The 14,937-nt window shown below is 43.2% G+C and overlaps 1 protein-coding gene across 1 annotated transcript in view; it reads left to right on the top strand.

The window, feature by feature from the left end:
* itpr1b (inositol 1,4,5-trisphosphate receptor, type 1b) overlaps nt 1-14,937 on the top strand; it is a 593,020-nt gene that overhangs the window by 197,914 nt on the left and 380,169 nt on the right. Inside the window, exon 12 of the mRNA XM_070894815.1 lies at nt 10,089-10,243. Within this exon, the coding sequence (XP_070750916.1) occupies nt 10,089-10,243 (155 nt within the window). The remainder of the gene's footprint in view (nt 1-10,088; nt 10,244-14,937) is intronic.

Genomic DNA, 14,937 nt, shown 5'->3' with positions numbered 1-14,937 from the left:
TAAAGTTATGTTGGTACAATTTTAAAGGGATGCAGAAACAGACACTTGGGGTTCACATATACAAATCTTTGAATGTGGCAGGTCAAGTTGATAAAGCTGTTAAAAAAGCATATGGAGTCTTTGGCTTTATAAAAAAGAGGCATGGAATACAAAAGCAAGAAATTTATGCTAAATCTTTATAAAACACTGGCTACGCACCAGCTGGAGTACTGTGTTCAATTCTGGGCACCACAACCTCGAAAGGATGTCAAGGCCTTGGAGAGGGTACAACAGAGGTTTACTAGAATCATATCAGAAATGTGGAGTTTCAGTAGAGAAGCTGGAATTGTTCGCCTTAAAGCAGAGAAGGTTGAAGGGAGATTTAATAGAGGCATTCAAAATGATCAGGGGTTTTGATAGAATAGATAGGAAGAATCTGTTTTCATTGGCAGAAGGGTCGGTAACCAGAAGACACATATTTAAAATAATTGGCAAAAAAAACAGGAGGGAGATGTGTTGTTATGATCTAGATCAAGAACAAATAACCATCTCCATCTTGGAGGCTCCAATTGACCCCCAGAATCCACAGCGAGTTGTTTGATCTAGAATGAGAGTGCGCTGCCTGAAAGGGAATTGGATCTCTTCTTAAAAATAAACCATTTGCTGTGCTTTGGGGACAGAGCAGGGAATGGGACTAACTGGATAGCTCTTTCAGAGAGCCGGCACAGGCATGATGGGCTGAATGGCTTCCTGCGCTGTAAGGTTCGATATTTTTTAATATCCTTTTTAGAACGAGTTGACGAAAACTGCCATCATACTCCAGCTGTGACCTAACTAATGTCTTGTACATGGTCGTCTTCATGTCCTTGCTTTTATATTCAATGCACCTGTGTTTCATGCTTTCAAAAATATTATTTGCACAAGCTTTAAAGAATTATGTATCTGCACTATTCAATCTCTGTTCCCCCACTTCCATGAGAATTTTACTTCCGATTCCCTGATCTTTTTAATATCTAAATATGCAAGTTGTGGCTTACTTTACAAAGACAATTTTGCGTGCCTTTACCCTTCTGATTTGAATTTGTTTCCCTTCTAGGATCTAATGGTTTGCCCTTCCCACACCCAAGAGGGTAACTGGATGAGGCGCTCTGTAACTGTTACTAGATGTTACATAAGATGCTTTGGCTGGCTAACCTCTGATTTTTCACTCCACACATAAAAAGACCCTGGCTTGGGTTATTCCTCTGCCCCCACCCCCCTCTCTCCATGGTTGGGCTCAGATTGTAAACGCTTCATCTGAGGAGTTACAGCCTTGATCAAAGTCTCAGTTAGCTCAAACTGAAAGATCTTGCTGCTAGTTTGTCACATTCCAGCTACTGTTATGTCTTCCATTGGTGCCTGTTTTTAATTTTGGAAAAACAAGTGTTCAGAAATAAAATGGCGGACTTTAATGTCATCAGAGCTACAGTGACATCTGCCATAAATGGTTTATTTCGCATTGTTTTCTTTCCTTAGTTTTATTAAGTGGTGACATTTGACAGGTTTTCCATGCACATGCCCAAAGCTTAAATGCAAAATGTAGATTTTGACATTTAAAATTGACAATTTATATTTCAAACTTCACTCGATGTTTCATAAAGTCTGTTTTTGCTTCTTTTGATTCTCCATATTGAAAGTAAATTTTGATTGCCGGACATAAAAAAGAAAATAAGAGCATAAGAAATAAGAGCAGGAGTGGGCCATTCGGCCCCTCGAGCCTGCTCCGCCATTCAATAACATCATGGCTGATCTTCAACTTCAACTCTACTTTCCTGTTTTCCTGCACTATCCCCATATCCCTTGATTCCCTTAGTATCTAAAAATGTATTGATCTCTATCTTGAATATACTCAACGACTGAGCCTGCACAGCCTATTGGGGTAGACAATTCCAAAGATTCACCACCCTCTGAGTGAAGAAATCTCTCCTGATCTCAGTCCTAAATGGCTGACCCCTTATTCTGAGCCTGTGACCCCTGAGACTCCCCAGCCAGAGGACACATCCTCCCTGCATCTACCCTGTCGAGCTCTGTAAGAATTTTTTATGTTTCAATGAGATCACCGCTCATTCTTCTAAACTCTGGAGAATATCGGCCTAGTCTACTCAATCTCTCCTCTAGGTCAATCCCCCCCATCTCAGGAATCAGACTGGTGAACCTTTGTTGCACTCCCTCTATATCCTTCCTTAGTTAAGGAGACCAAAAATGTACACACTACTCCAGGTGTGGTCTCACTAGAGCCCTATATAATTGTATTAGGACGTAATTACTCTTATACTCAAATCCTCCTGTAAAGAAATCGCACATACCATTTGCTTTTCTAATTGCTTGCTGTACCTGCATGTTAACTTTCAGTGATTCGTGCACAAGGACACCCAGGTCCCCCTGAACACTAACAATTCCCAGCCTTTCACCTGCTTTTCTATTTTTCCTACCAAAGTGGATAACTTCCCATTTCTCCACATTATATTCCATCTACCATGTTCTTTCCCACTCACTTAGCCTGTCTATATCCCTTTGAAGCCTCTTTGCATCCTCCTCACAACTTATATTCCTACCTAGCTGAGTATCATCAGCAAACTTGGATATATTACATTTGGTTCCCTCATCCAAATCATTGATATAGATTGTGAATAGCTGAGGCCCAAACACTGATCCTTGTGGTCCTCCACGAGTTAAGCCTGCCAAAGTGAAAATGATCTGTTTATTCCCATTCTCTGTTTTCTATCCAATAACCAATCGTCAATCCATATTGGTATATTATCTCCAATCCCATGAGCCCTAATTTTGTGTAATAACCTCTTGTGTGGCACCTTATCGAATGCCTTCTGAAAATCCAAATGCACCACATCCACTGGTTCCTCCTTATCTATTCTGTTAGTTACAACCTCAAAACAGATTTGTCAAACATGATTTCCATTTCATAAATCCACATTGACTCTGCCCAATCCTATTATTCTTTTCTAAGTGCCCTGTTACCACATCCTTAAAAATAGATTCTAACATTTCCTTACTACTGATGTCAAGCTAACTGGTCTATATTTCCCCGTTTTTTTTCTCTCCCTCCTTTCTTAAATAGTGGGGTGACAATCGGCGGGAACCATTCTAGAATCTCTGGAATTTTAGAAGATGATGGCCAATGTTGACCATCTCTGTTCAAAACCTAAGGATGTCAGCCATCAGTTCCAGGGGATTTATTGGCTTTCAGTCCCATTAATTTCTCCAGTACTATTTTTTTTACAAATACTAATTTCGTTTAGTTCCTCATTCTCGCGGGACTCTTGATTCTCCACTATTTCTGGGAAGTTTTTTTGCTTCTTCTTCCGTGAAGACAGAAACAAAGTATTTGTTTAATTTCTTTGCCATTTCCTTATTCTCCATTATAATTTCTCCTGTCTCAGCCTGTAAGGGACCTACATTTACTTTTGCTAATCTTTTTCTTTTTACATACCTTTGAAAGCTTTTACAGTCTTTTTATGTCTCTCACTAGTTTACTCTCGTATTCTATTTTCCCTTTATCAATTTCTTTGCTGAATTTTAAAATCCTCCAAATCCTCAGGCTTACTGCTCTTTTTGGCAACATTATAGGTATCTTCCTTTGATCTAATACTATCTTTAACTTCTCTTGTTAGCCACGGTTGAACCACTTTTCGTGTGGGGTTTTTGTGCCTTAAAGGAATGTATGTTTGTTGTAAATGATGTATTAATTTTTTAAATACTAGCCATTGCTTGTCTACCATCATACCTTTAAATGTAGTTTCCCAATCTACCTTAGCCAACTCGTCCCTCATACCTAGTAGTTTGCTATGTTTAGATTTAAGACCGTAGTTTTGGATTTAATTAAATCAATTTCAAACTCAATATAAAGTTCTATCATATTATGGTCTTTCTTCCCTAAAGGCCCCTTTACCACGAGATTATTCATTAACCCTTTCTCATTGCACAATATATTTTCTAAAATAGCCTGTTCTCTAGTTGGCTCCTCAACAAACTGATCCAGAAAACGGTCTTGTATACATTGCATAAATTCATCCTCCACACTATTATTGCAAATTTTGTTTGCCCAGTCTATGGGCCCAAGTTTCCACATGATTTGCGCCTGATTTTTAGGAGCAACTGGTGGAGAACGGACTATCTTAGAAATCGCAATTCTCCACATTTTTTTTTCTGCAGTTCTCGTCGGGTAGAACAGTTTCACTTTGGAACAGAATTTTTTCTTCAAAAGGGGGCGTGTCCGGCCACTGACGCCTGATTTCAAAGTTTCCAAGTGAAAACGTACTCCAAACTAAAGTAGAATGGAGCAAGTGAAGATTTTTGTAGAACTGAAAAAACCTGTTCTGCACATTAAAAAATCAGGCGCAGGTTACAAATTGGGCGTCCAGAACGAGGTTGGGGGGGGAAGGTAACTCATTAAATTCTACAATAGATCCTTATTTATACTTCTACAAATATTATACAAATAAATCCAACCTGAATAAACATTTATAAGCAAAGAAAAGATTAAATAAACCATCTTCCTACCTGTGTGAAAGTGCTTCAGGCACGGAGAATTCTGCAGTCAGCCTGAGGCGCCCGTTCTTCCCGCGGTGGTGGGGGGGGGGGGCGCCCGTTCTTTCCTGCGGGGGGAGGAAGGAGAAGGGCCCGTTCTGCCCGCGGGGGGGAGGGAGGAGAGAGGAGGCGCCCGTTCTTTCCAGCGGGGGGGGGAGGGGGGGGGGGGGGGGGAGGGCAGAGAGAGGAGGCGCCCGTTCTTTCCCGTGGGGGGTGGGAGAGGGGAGAGGAGAGAAGAGAAGAGAGAGGAGGCGCCCGTTCTTCCCGCGGGGGGGAGAGGAGGCGCCCGTTCTTCCTGCGGGGTTGGGGGGGAAGGAGACAGTGAGAAGGCTACAAGTGCTGATGTGCTGATGGCAATGTGCTTTTATTAAAAAAAATTTCAAAAATTAAACGGCTACAAAGAACTACAAAAATGGCCGAGTGCCAATGTTTTTTTCACACTGAGCATGTGCGAACGCTCCAACGCGCACGCGCAGCGTTGCCGGCAGGAAAAAAACTAATTTAAATAGTACCCGCCCCCTCCCACTTACAAAATCGGCGCGAGTGTAGGCTCCGCCCCCCTGGGCGCCGCACCAGGCAGACAAGGATCTGCAGGGCGCTCCAGAATCGCGAGTTTTTTTTTTTAGGCGCGAAAAACGGGCGCCCAGCTCGGGTGGGCACCCGTTTTTTGTCGTGTGGAAACTTGGGCCCTATATGTGGATTAAAGTCCCCCATGATTACTGTATTACCCTTGTTACATGCATTTCTAATTTCCTGATTTATACTGTGCCTGACATTACCACTACTCTTTGGGGGGCCTATAAACAACTCCATTGTTGTTTTCTGCCCTTGTTGTTTCTTAGCTCCACCCAAACTGATTCTACGTCTTGATTTTCGGAGCCAAGATCCTTTGGGGCCGAAATTCCCCTGTTCTGTGCCTCCCATTAGCGCCTCCGGAGGGCGCCTGCGAGACCTAAACTGTTTACGTCTGGGGAGGGGGTGGGGGGGTGACACTTCCAGCTCCCATGTAATTGCGTGGGAGTTAGCAGAGGCGCGAACACGGTAGGGCCGCGCCGCTAGCGCTAGCGTACTGGGCCGCTGCACCTCTGGTCATCACGTCAACGGCGTGTGCGGCGACCACTTTTCGCCCCGCAGCAGAAATTGGCCCACATCAGCCTCATGGGTCGCGGACCGGGTTGGTGACTCGTGGCGGGGTGAACCTTAAAGGAGAGGTGCGCAGCGTCGACATTGAGCTCCACTTGCTGTGAGGAGGTGGGGTGAGACTTCCATACCGGGCGCAGGAAATCCCGCCTCCCTTGGTTACTGCCTCCAAACGGGTCGTATTCCTATTCTGCCTCCTTTCTCTCCTGTCCTGTATTATCAGCGATGTAACTATTTGTACTGCATTTTTTTGACAGACATGCGTCTGACCAGCCCCGCCCCCATGCCCGTACTGCACTTTTTTTGACAGACGTGCAACAAGCTCCGCCCCTCCACTCACCCCCACCACCCCAGGCCAAATCAATCCATTCACATGGTGCCGAGAAGCTGGACCTGACGTTCCGACTCTCTCCACCCGCTCTGGCCCCGGCCCCAGCCCTCCCCCGAGCCAGTCTGGGGCCGAGAGCGGCGGTCCTGGGGCTGATAGTGAGAGAAGGGGAGGGGGGGGAGGAGAAGAATGAGAGGGGCTGGGGGGAGAGTGAGAAACACGGGTGGAAGGGGCGCGAGAGACACTAGTGGGGTGGGGGGGGGGCGGAAGACGGATCACATACTTCCAACTCCCTACAAGGGACATCGTTGGAGTGGATGAAATCCAGAAGTCACAACACTGTTACTATTCACTTCATACCCAATAAACCTGTAAACAATCTGTACACAATGCCCCATCTATGGTGGGGGGGCGGTGGGATGCACTTGGACTGGGGTAAGGCACTTCGGCTGGGGGAGACATGCACTTGACTGGGGTAAGGCACTTTGGCTGGCCCTTGCTGTCTTCTGGGGAGCTCTGTCCTCTGTCGCTTCAGGAAGTCAAAGTGGATCGAGTTACAATTTGCAAAGATAGTGAGACCTTGGGATGGGCACATTCCTGTGAAACTTCAGGGTGTGGCTTATCCTCCAAGGGGACCAATCATGGACAAAGGGTGGAGCATGGTGGCCATTTTTGTAGTACAAATGAGCACCTCCTATTAGCAGGGCTGTTCCATTTTGCCTATCTCTTCTAAAAGTTAAGTATCCTGGAATATTTAGTTCCCAACCTTCATTCATTTAAAGCCCTGTCTATTGCCCGAATTTGGTTTGCCAGGACAATGGTCCCAGCCCGGTTTAAGTGGAGCTCGTCCCATTTGGAACAGCTCCCTCTTTTCCCAGTACTGGTGTCGGTGCCCCATGAACTGAAACACCTTCCTCCCAAACCACTCTTTGAGCCATGCATTTAAACCTCTAATCTGTTTGTCCCTATGCCAATTTGCGTGTGGCTCAGGTAACAATCCAGAGATTATTACCTTTTGAGGTACTGCTTTTTAATTTGGATCCTAGCTTCTCAAACTTCCTCAGCAAAACCTCATTCCTAGTTCTACCTATGTCGTTGGTTCCTACGTGGACCACGACAACTGGATCCTCTCCCTCCCACTCAAGTTCTTCTCCAGCCGTAAGCAGATATCCTTAACCCTGGCACCAGGCAGACAATATAACCTTCAGAACTCCATGTCACGGCTGCAGAGAGCAGTACCTATCCCCCTTACTATACTGTCACCTACCACTACCTCATTCCATTTTACTGCCCCCACCCCCCCCACTTGAATGGCCTCCAGTGTCACAGTGCCATGGTCGGCTTGCCCATCCTCCACTGCAGTCCTTGTTCTCATCTATACAGGCAGCAAGTACCTCGCATCTGTAGGACAAGGTCAAGGGCTGAGGCTCCTCCATCACTATATGCTGGGTCTCCATATCTTCCTGACTCTCAGTCACACCCTCCTATCCCTGACCATTGACAAACTCTAAAGTACTGTTTAACCTAAGGGGTGTGACTGCCTCCTGGAACAAGGTGCCCAGGTAACTCTCCCCCTCCTGGATGCATCGCAATGTCTGCAGCTCAGACTCCAGCTCAACAACTCTGAGCCGAAGTTCCTCGAGCTGCAGGCACTGACCGCAGATGTGGTCCCTCGGGACCTCATTGGTCTCCACCAACTCGCACATTACAACACACCACCTGCACTGCCATCTCTATCTAACCTTATTTTATTTATATAATTATTGAGCTAGTTTAAGTTATTAATTTAATAAACTGATAGTTATTATTGTCCCAGCTTTTAATGTAACCCAGTTCACTAACTTGGAGAGGGTACAAACAGCTGTGCTCCTCACCGGCCAATCACCCGCCTGCTGCCCTGTGAGTCAGTCCTTGGTTTTTGATTCCACTGCCCCGCTGCTCCCGGCGAGTTTATTTCATTAAACTTCAATTGAAATTAGGTAGACAGCTGTTAAAGAAAAAGCAAATGATTTTCTGTTTGCTCACCAGGTTTACTTGGCCTGCGAGCTCCTCCTCCTTCCTGCTCTCCGTGACTTCACTTTATCGGATTTTCCCTTTTGTTAGTTTCACCGCCTGCTCCTCTTAAACTGTTTTTTATATTAGTGATCAGTTATTCGCAATATTTATTTAACGATTTATTTATAGTTATGTTAACAAGAAAACAATAATACTCGAGTGTATAAAGTAGATTAAATACTGAGTTCAATTTCCTCCGGACTCACTGCCGATTATGACGTCACTTTGGGATTTATTTCTCTGCTCCTGCTCTTTGTTAAACAGCAGCTCCCCTCGACATCTGCTCTTAAAAATGTATTTTGATTATTGTAATACCTTTGCAGGGGTGGTGGTTTTAAATTCTATCCCTCAAGTAAACAGATTGTGGTCTCGGTGTTTCTCTATTTTAAAAAGTGTCCTCCTTTTAGCCCATCTCGTCGCTCAGTCATTGTAAATCTCCAGCAAACTTAACCGCCAGGGCCATAATTATGGAGAAACCTAATTATTAATTATGGATAGGATTAACACTTATCTTGGAGTATTAGCACTGTATCCAATCTGCATGCTGTGATTTCCCTACTGCCAGCTGTACTAAGGAATGTTGAACTTAATCATGCTTAGTAGGTTGGATTGCAAGTACAACTCCCATTGGATCGCAAAGTAATTTGATTGCAAAACATGACCAGTTTTCCCCACCAGTGTATGCCAATTTTGGGCAATACTCAACTACTTCTTTTACAATATGAAAATTATCATAGAATTGTATTGTTTAGCACAGGAAGATGCCATTCAGCCCATCGTGCCCGTGACAGCTCCAAGTCCCACTCTCCTCGTTCCCCATAGCCTTGCAAATATTTCCTTTTCCAAGTATTTATCCAATTCCTTTTTCAAAGTTACTATTGAATGTGCTTGCCCCAGTACTGTTCAGGCAGTGCATTCCAGATCATAACCACTCGCTGAGTTTATAACAAAACATGTCCTCATCTCCCCTCTGGCTCTTCTGTCACTCAGCTGTTTCTTTTACATGAGAGTTTGATATTGCAAGTTCTGTTATGCTAGTTTTGTCATGAAACCACTGATCCCAGCACTGTCCAAACCACATGTACTAAAGAACTGGACACTTTGAATTTCGTGCTTTGGAAATATGATGTGCTGAATGCTTATGTAAGGGATATTTGAGGCAGTGAGACAAAATAGAGTGTGTGGCAGAGCAGCTGCTGCTGTTCAGCCTCTGTCACATAACTGCAGATTTTAAGTGTGCTGTGTACATTTTGAGCAGTAGTTTTATTTTAGGTAATTGTGGATAATGTTATCAAGGGCAAAGCAGTGAACAGCCTACCTCCTTGCACTTACCATTGGTTTCTTCCATTACCCTATTTAGACGATGATACAACTACTTAAAGCACCCTGAGTTGTCCCTTTGGAGAGACTTCTTGCTGTAATTTATTTTAAAAACTATGATTTCCCCATCTCCTGGGCTTATATAGGAGAACTGGTCATGGATTCTATGCCCCTTACTACTCATAGAATCGGAGGCCATTCGGCCCATCTTGCCTGTACTGGAAATGCACTCCTCTTCGCAGTTCATAAGTTTTTATAGTTCAGTTTTCAGTCACTAACCCTCTTCACCACCTCACCAGTCAGTTTGGAATTCATATCATCCCTCCCACCCTACTATGAGTATTGTGTTTTTGAAAAGAATCAATGTTACTTTGTCGATGTCTACTTCAGTATGTGCTGTGAATTTTGTGGAAAGCATAAAACTGAAGATGAAAGTGGGGCATCTGTCTGAGTGGAGATGTTAGCTCCGGAAGCATTATGCTACTTAATGCTTCAAGGTTTTCATCTGAACCCAGTGACAGCTGTGAGCCAGTAGCTTTAAAGAAACTTGGATTATGTTGAAGATAATGGGTGAACAGACATCATTAATTATTTTTGTCTGCATCTTTAAGTTCCATTTAGCACTTTGTTCTCTTCTAACTATTGCAAAACGTTTAAATCTCATGTTCGTTGTCTTCATCAGATTGACTCTGAACAGGAAGCCTTGAGAAACCGAATACGCACTCTCCAGGAGAAGGTGATGTACACACTGGTGTCGGTGCCTGAGGGGAATCATATATCCTCCATCTTTGAGCTAGATACAACTACCCTCCAAAGAGGGGACTCTCTTGTTCCAAGGTACGATTGATTTGTAGCTGAATTAATGCATTTGGGCAAGTTCCAATGTAAATTTATACAGATTAAATGTTCATCGGGCAGCTGCTCGATAGTCAGAAAATTATGCACATATTCACCAAAAGCCAAATGTAATGTGGCGCTGGTGTTGTTTGTATCTGCTTACATTTATTTTTGAATTCCTATCAAATTCTGATATTGGAGTTTTCAGGTACAGTATAAATAAATTTCTCTTTCATAACAGAAAGGGACACTTCCACTTCATGGAGAATTTGTTCAAAGCAGAGGATGATCAGAATCTTGTTGCAATTAACTTTATCTGGCAATTTGGACATAATCGAAAGAAAGAACTTGCATTTATATAGCGCCTTTTACAACCTCAGGATATCCCAAAGCGCTTTACAGCCAATGATGCACTTTTGAAATCTAGTCATTGTTCTAACGTTAAAAATGCGGTGACCAATTTGCGTACAGCAAGCTCCCACAAACAGCAATGAAATGCCTGACCAGATAATCTTTTTCAGTAATGTGGGTTGAGGGATAAATATTGGCTAGGACACAACACCCCTGCTCTTCTTCGAAATAGTACTATGAGATGTTTTACGTCCGTCTGAGAGGTTGATGAGGCCTCAGTTTAACGTCTCATCCGAAAGCAGTCGCCTCTGACAATGCAGCACTCTTGATTACTGCACTGAAGTGTCAAGCCTTGATTATTTGCTGAAGTCCCGAGAGTGCGATTTGAACCCATAACCTTCTAACTCAGATGAGACTGCTACTACTAAGCTAAGAATGACACCAATGGCAACCAAGCACCATCTGGCCCCCTTCAGTTTGGAATATGATGAGTGCCTGACCTGAAATTGGGGAAGCTGTACTTTCTCGGTTCTGACTTGAGACTTGTATTTTTTTTTCTGTTGCTGAAGGTCAAAAGGTAAGGGCAAATCCATCTGCTGCCCAAAAATAATTTTCTAACTGCTAACCTGTTTTCATATGCTGGTGATTATATAGGGGCTGAGACTCCTAATAGCCAGTATATTTTTGACTCGATACGTGACTAAAATTAAGTGGAAAGCCTTTTCTATACTCATTTGCAGTTTAGTCGGTCAGTCATATGGAGAGTTAAAATGTTATAAATATGGTCTTTGGTCGTGGTGTCCAAGTTCAAGTTTACCTCAGAACTCTTAACCCATTGTTGTCCAATGGAAATTGTCCACTAGCCACCTTGCCCAACAGGACATTCTTGTGCGTCAACCTAAACAGTGAGTGCCAGCAGATTCATTTATCAGTGACCAAAACCCATGCACATGCACTTTCCACCATGAGTCAACCCTGGGATCCGAGCTGAATTCCCCTTTCCCCCAACTTTAGTCCTCAGTGAGATTAGCTAACTGAGTACAGAACAGGAATTGAACGCGGGACCTTCTGGTCTGTATGGCTTATGTATTGCCATTACCCATTAAGCCATCAAGGAATCTGTTGTGATAGTTCTAAATTTCCTAGCATCTCCCTTGGAAAGGTATCCCCTGATTAAGTAATCATGTGCATACACCAATCTAGAGTGTATCCTCGGTTAAACCTCTCCGCCATCTTTTGGATGACACTTAAAACAGAAGTCCATCTTCTCACTCAGGTGGCTGTAAAAGACCCCATGGCACTATTTGAACAGGGATGCTCCCTTGGTATCCTGGCCAATATTTACCCCTCGACCAACATGACCAAAAACAGACCAATCGACCATTCATCTCATTGCTGTTTGTGGGAGCTTGCTGTGCACAAATTGGCTGCTGTGTTTCCGACATTACAACAGTGACTACACTTCGAAAGGACTTCATTGGCTGTGAAGTACTTTTGGACATCCCGAGGACATGAAAGGTGGTATATAAATGTGTTTCTTTCTTTACATAACACAGAGCTCTTTGACCAGCTGCTGCAAGTGGCTATGTCAATCATCTGCCAACCACGTGACTTGGTACAGTTGACCAGTCTTGGCTTATTATTATCACAAGTGTCAATAAACAAACCACCTTTCAGTGATAAATAGAGGGGCATTAAATGTTTTGAAACTATTGGAAAGACAACTTCAAATGATTGGAAAGAGAGCATTAAAAAAAAACTGTTGGCAGCTTTTTTTGGACCAAGCTTGTGCGATAAACAATCTATTTTGGCAAATGTACACAAATAAATTGTCATGAGCCGCATGTTTTGAAGTTCAGACTAGTTTTTTTGCTCAATGACAGTTCTCAAACTAGCAAGCTTGTACTTGAGTCCAGATTGTAGGTTAATTGAAAGAACATAAGAACATAAGAATTAGGAACAGGAGTAAGCCATCTAGCCCCTCGAGCCTGCTCCGCCATTCAACGAGATCATGGCTGATCTGGCCGTGAACTCAGCTCCACTTACCCGCCCACTCCCCGTAACCCTTAATTCCCTTATTGGTTAAAAATCTATCTATCTGTGACTTGAATACATTCAATGAGCTAGCCTCAACTGCTTCCTTGGGCAGAGAATGCCACAGATTCACAACCCTCTGGGAGAAGAAATTCCTTTTCAACTCTGTTTTAAATTGGCTCCCCCGTATTTTGAGGTTGTGCCCCCTCGTTCTAGTCTCCCCGACCAGTGGAAACAACCTCTCTGCCTCTATCTTGTCTATCCCTTTCATTATTTTAAATGTTTCTATAAGATCACCCCTCATCCTTCTGAACTCCAAGGAATAAAGACCCAGTCTACTCAATCTATCATCATAAGGTAACCCCCTCATCTCCGGAATCAGCCTCGTGAATCGTCTCCGTACCCCCTCCAAGGCTAGTATATCCTTCCTTAAGTAAGGTGACCAAAACTGCACGCAGTACTCCAGGTGCAGCCTCACCAATACCCTATACAGTTGCAGAAGGACCTCCCTGCTTTTGTACTCCATCCCTCTCGCAATGAAGGCCAACATTCCATTCGCCTTCCTGATTACCTGCTGCACCTGTAAACTAATGTTTTGGGATTCATGTACAAGGACCTCCAGGTCCCTCTGCACCGCAGCATGTTGTAATTTCTCCCCATTCAAATAATATTCCCTTTTACTGTTTTTTTTTCCAAAGTGGATGACCTCACATTTTCCAACATTGTATTCCATCTGCCAAACCTTAGCCCATTCGCTTAACCTATCTAAATCTCTTTGCAGCCTCTTTGTGTCCTCTACACAACCCGCTTTCCCACTAATCTTTGTGTCATCTGCAAATTTTGTTACACTACACTCTGTCCCCTCTTCCAGGTCATCTATGTATATTGTAAACAGTTGTGGTCCCAGCACCGTTCCCTGTGGCACACCACTAACCACCGATTTCCAACCCAAAAAGGACCCATTTATCCCGACTCTCTGCTTTCTGTTCGCCAGCCAATTCTCTATCCATGCTAATACATTTCCTCTGACTCCGTGTACCCTTATCTTCTGCAGTAACCTTTTGTGTGGCACCTTATCGAATGCCTTTTGAAAATCTAAATACACCACATCCATCGGTACACCTCTATCCACCATGCTCGTTATATCCTCAAAGAATTCCAGTAATTTAGTTAAACGTGACTTCCCCTTCATGAATCCATGCTGCGTCTGCTTGATTGCACTATTCCTATCTAGATGTCCCGCTATTTCTTCCTTAATGATAGTTTCAAGCATTTTCCCCACTACAAATGTTAAACTAACCGGCCTATAGTTACCTGCCTTTTGTCTGCCCCCTTTTTTAAACAGAGGCGTTACATTAGCTGTTTTCCAATCCGATGGTACCTCCCCAGAGTCCAGAGAATTTTGGTAGATTATAACGAATGCATCTGCTATAACTTCCGCCATCTCTTTTAATACTCTGGGATGCATTTCATCAGGACCAGGGGACTTGTCTACCTTGAGTCCCATTAGCCTGTCCAGCACTACCTCCCGAGTGATAGTGATTGTCTCAAGGTCCTCCCTTCCCACATTCCTGTGACCAGCAATTTTTGGTATGGTTTTTGTGTCTTCCACTGTGAAGACTGAAGCAAAATAATTGTTTAAGGTCTCAGCCGTTCTCATCTTCTAAGGGACCAACATTTACTTTAGTCACTCTTTTCCATTTTATATATCTGTAAAAGCTTTTTGACAAAATACTGGCTGGATAGGCATGTGAAATTTATTAGCTTAAAGTCATTGTAATAAACGTTGTCGGCTTGCCTCCACTAAATATGCATTTGAGCATGCTCTTCCATTAACTAATGTTGACTGGCATCTTAAAAATCTACGAACCAATAAGTATCAAATTTCCACATGAGTTGCACCGTTTTTTTTTGGTGCAACTTGATTTTTCTGGTGTATCATTTTAGTTGCAAATATATCCATTTAATTTGCGCCAGTGTAAGTGAGTTGGTTAGTTTTTTTGTTCGGTCAGTTTTTTTTTTCAAAAGGGGGCATTCCCAGCCACTTACACCATTTATGCCAATTTGGACAGAAAAAAGTTGTACTAAACTAACTTTGGGCAGCATATGTGTCCACTTTTGTCTGCACAGAAAGACCTTACTTACAGTTAAGGAATCGGTGCAAGTAACTACATTTCAAGCACCACCAAACAAAGCATAAAAAGTAATAAGCAATTAATTAACAAATAAAATAGAAGCAGCCCTGCACCTAAAGCACCAAGACCAAAGTAATCAGCAATCGATAAATAAAAAATAAAAAAATAGAAGCA

This window comes from Pristiophorus japonicus, chromosome 12, assembly GCF_044704955.1.
Source record: "Pristiophorus japonicus isolate sPriJap1 chromosome 12, sPriJap1.hap1, whole genome shotgun sequence".
NCBI classification, from domain to species: domain Eukaryota; kingdom Metazoa; phylum Chordata; class Chondrichthyes; family Pristiophoridae; genus Pristiophorus; species Pristiophorus japonicus.
The sequence above is the reverse complement of the archived record's forward strand: the minus strand, read 5'-3'. Positions and strand labels throughout refer to the sequence as shown.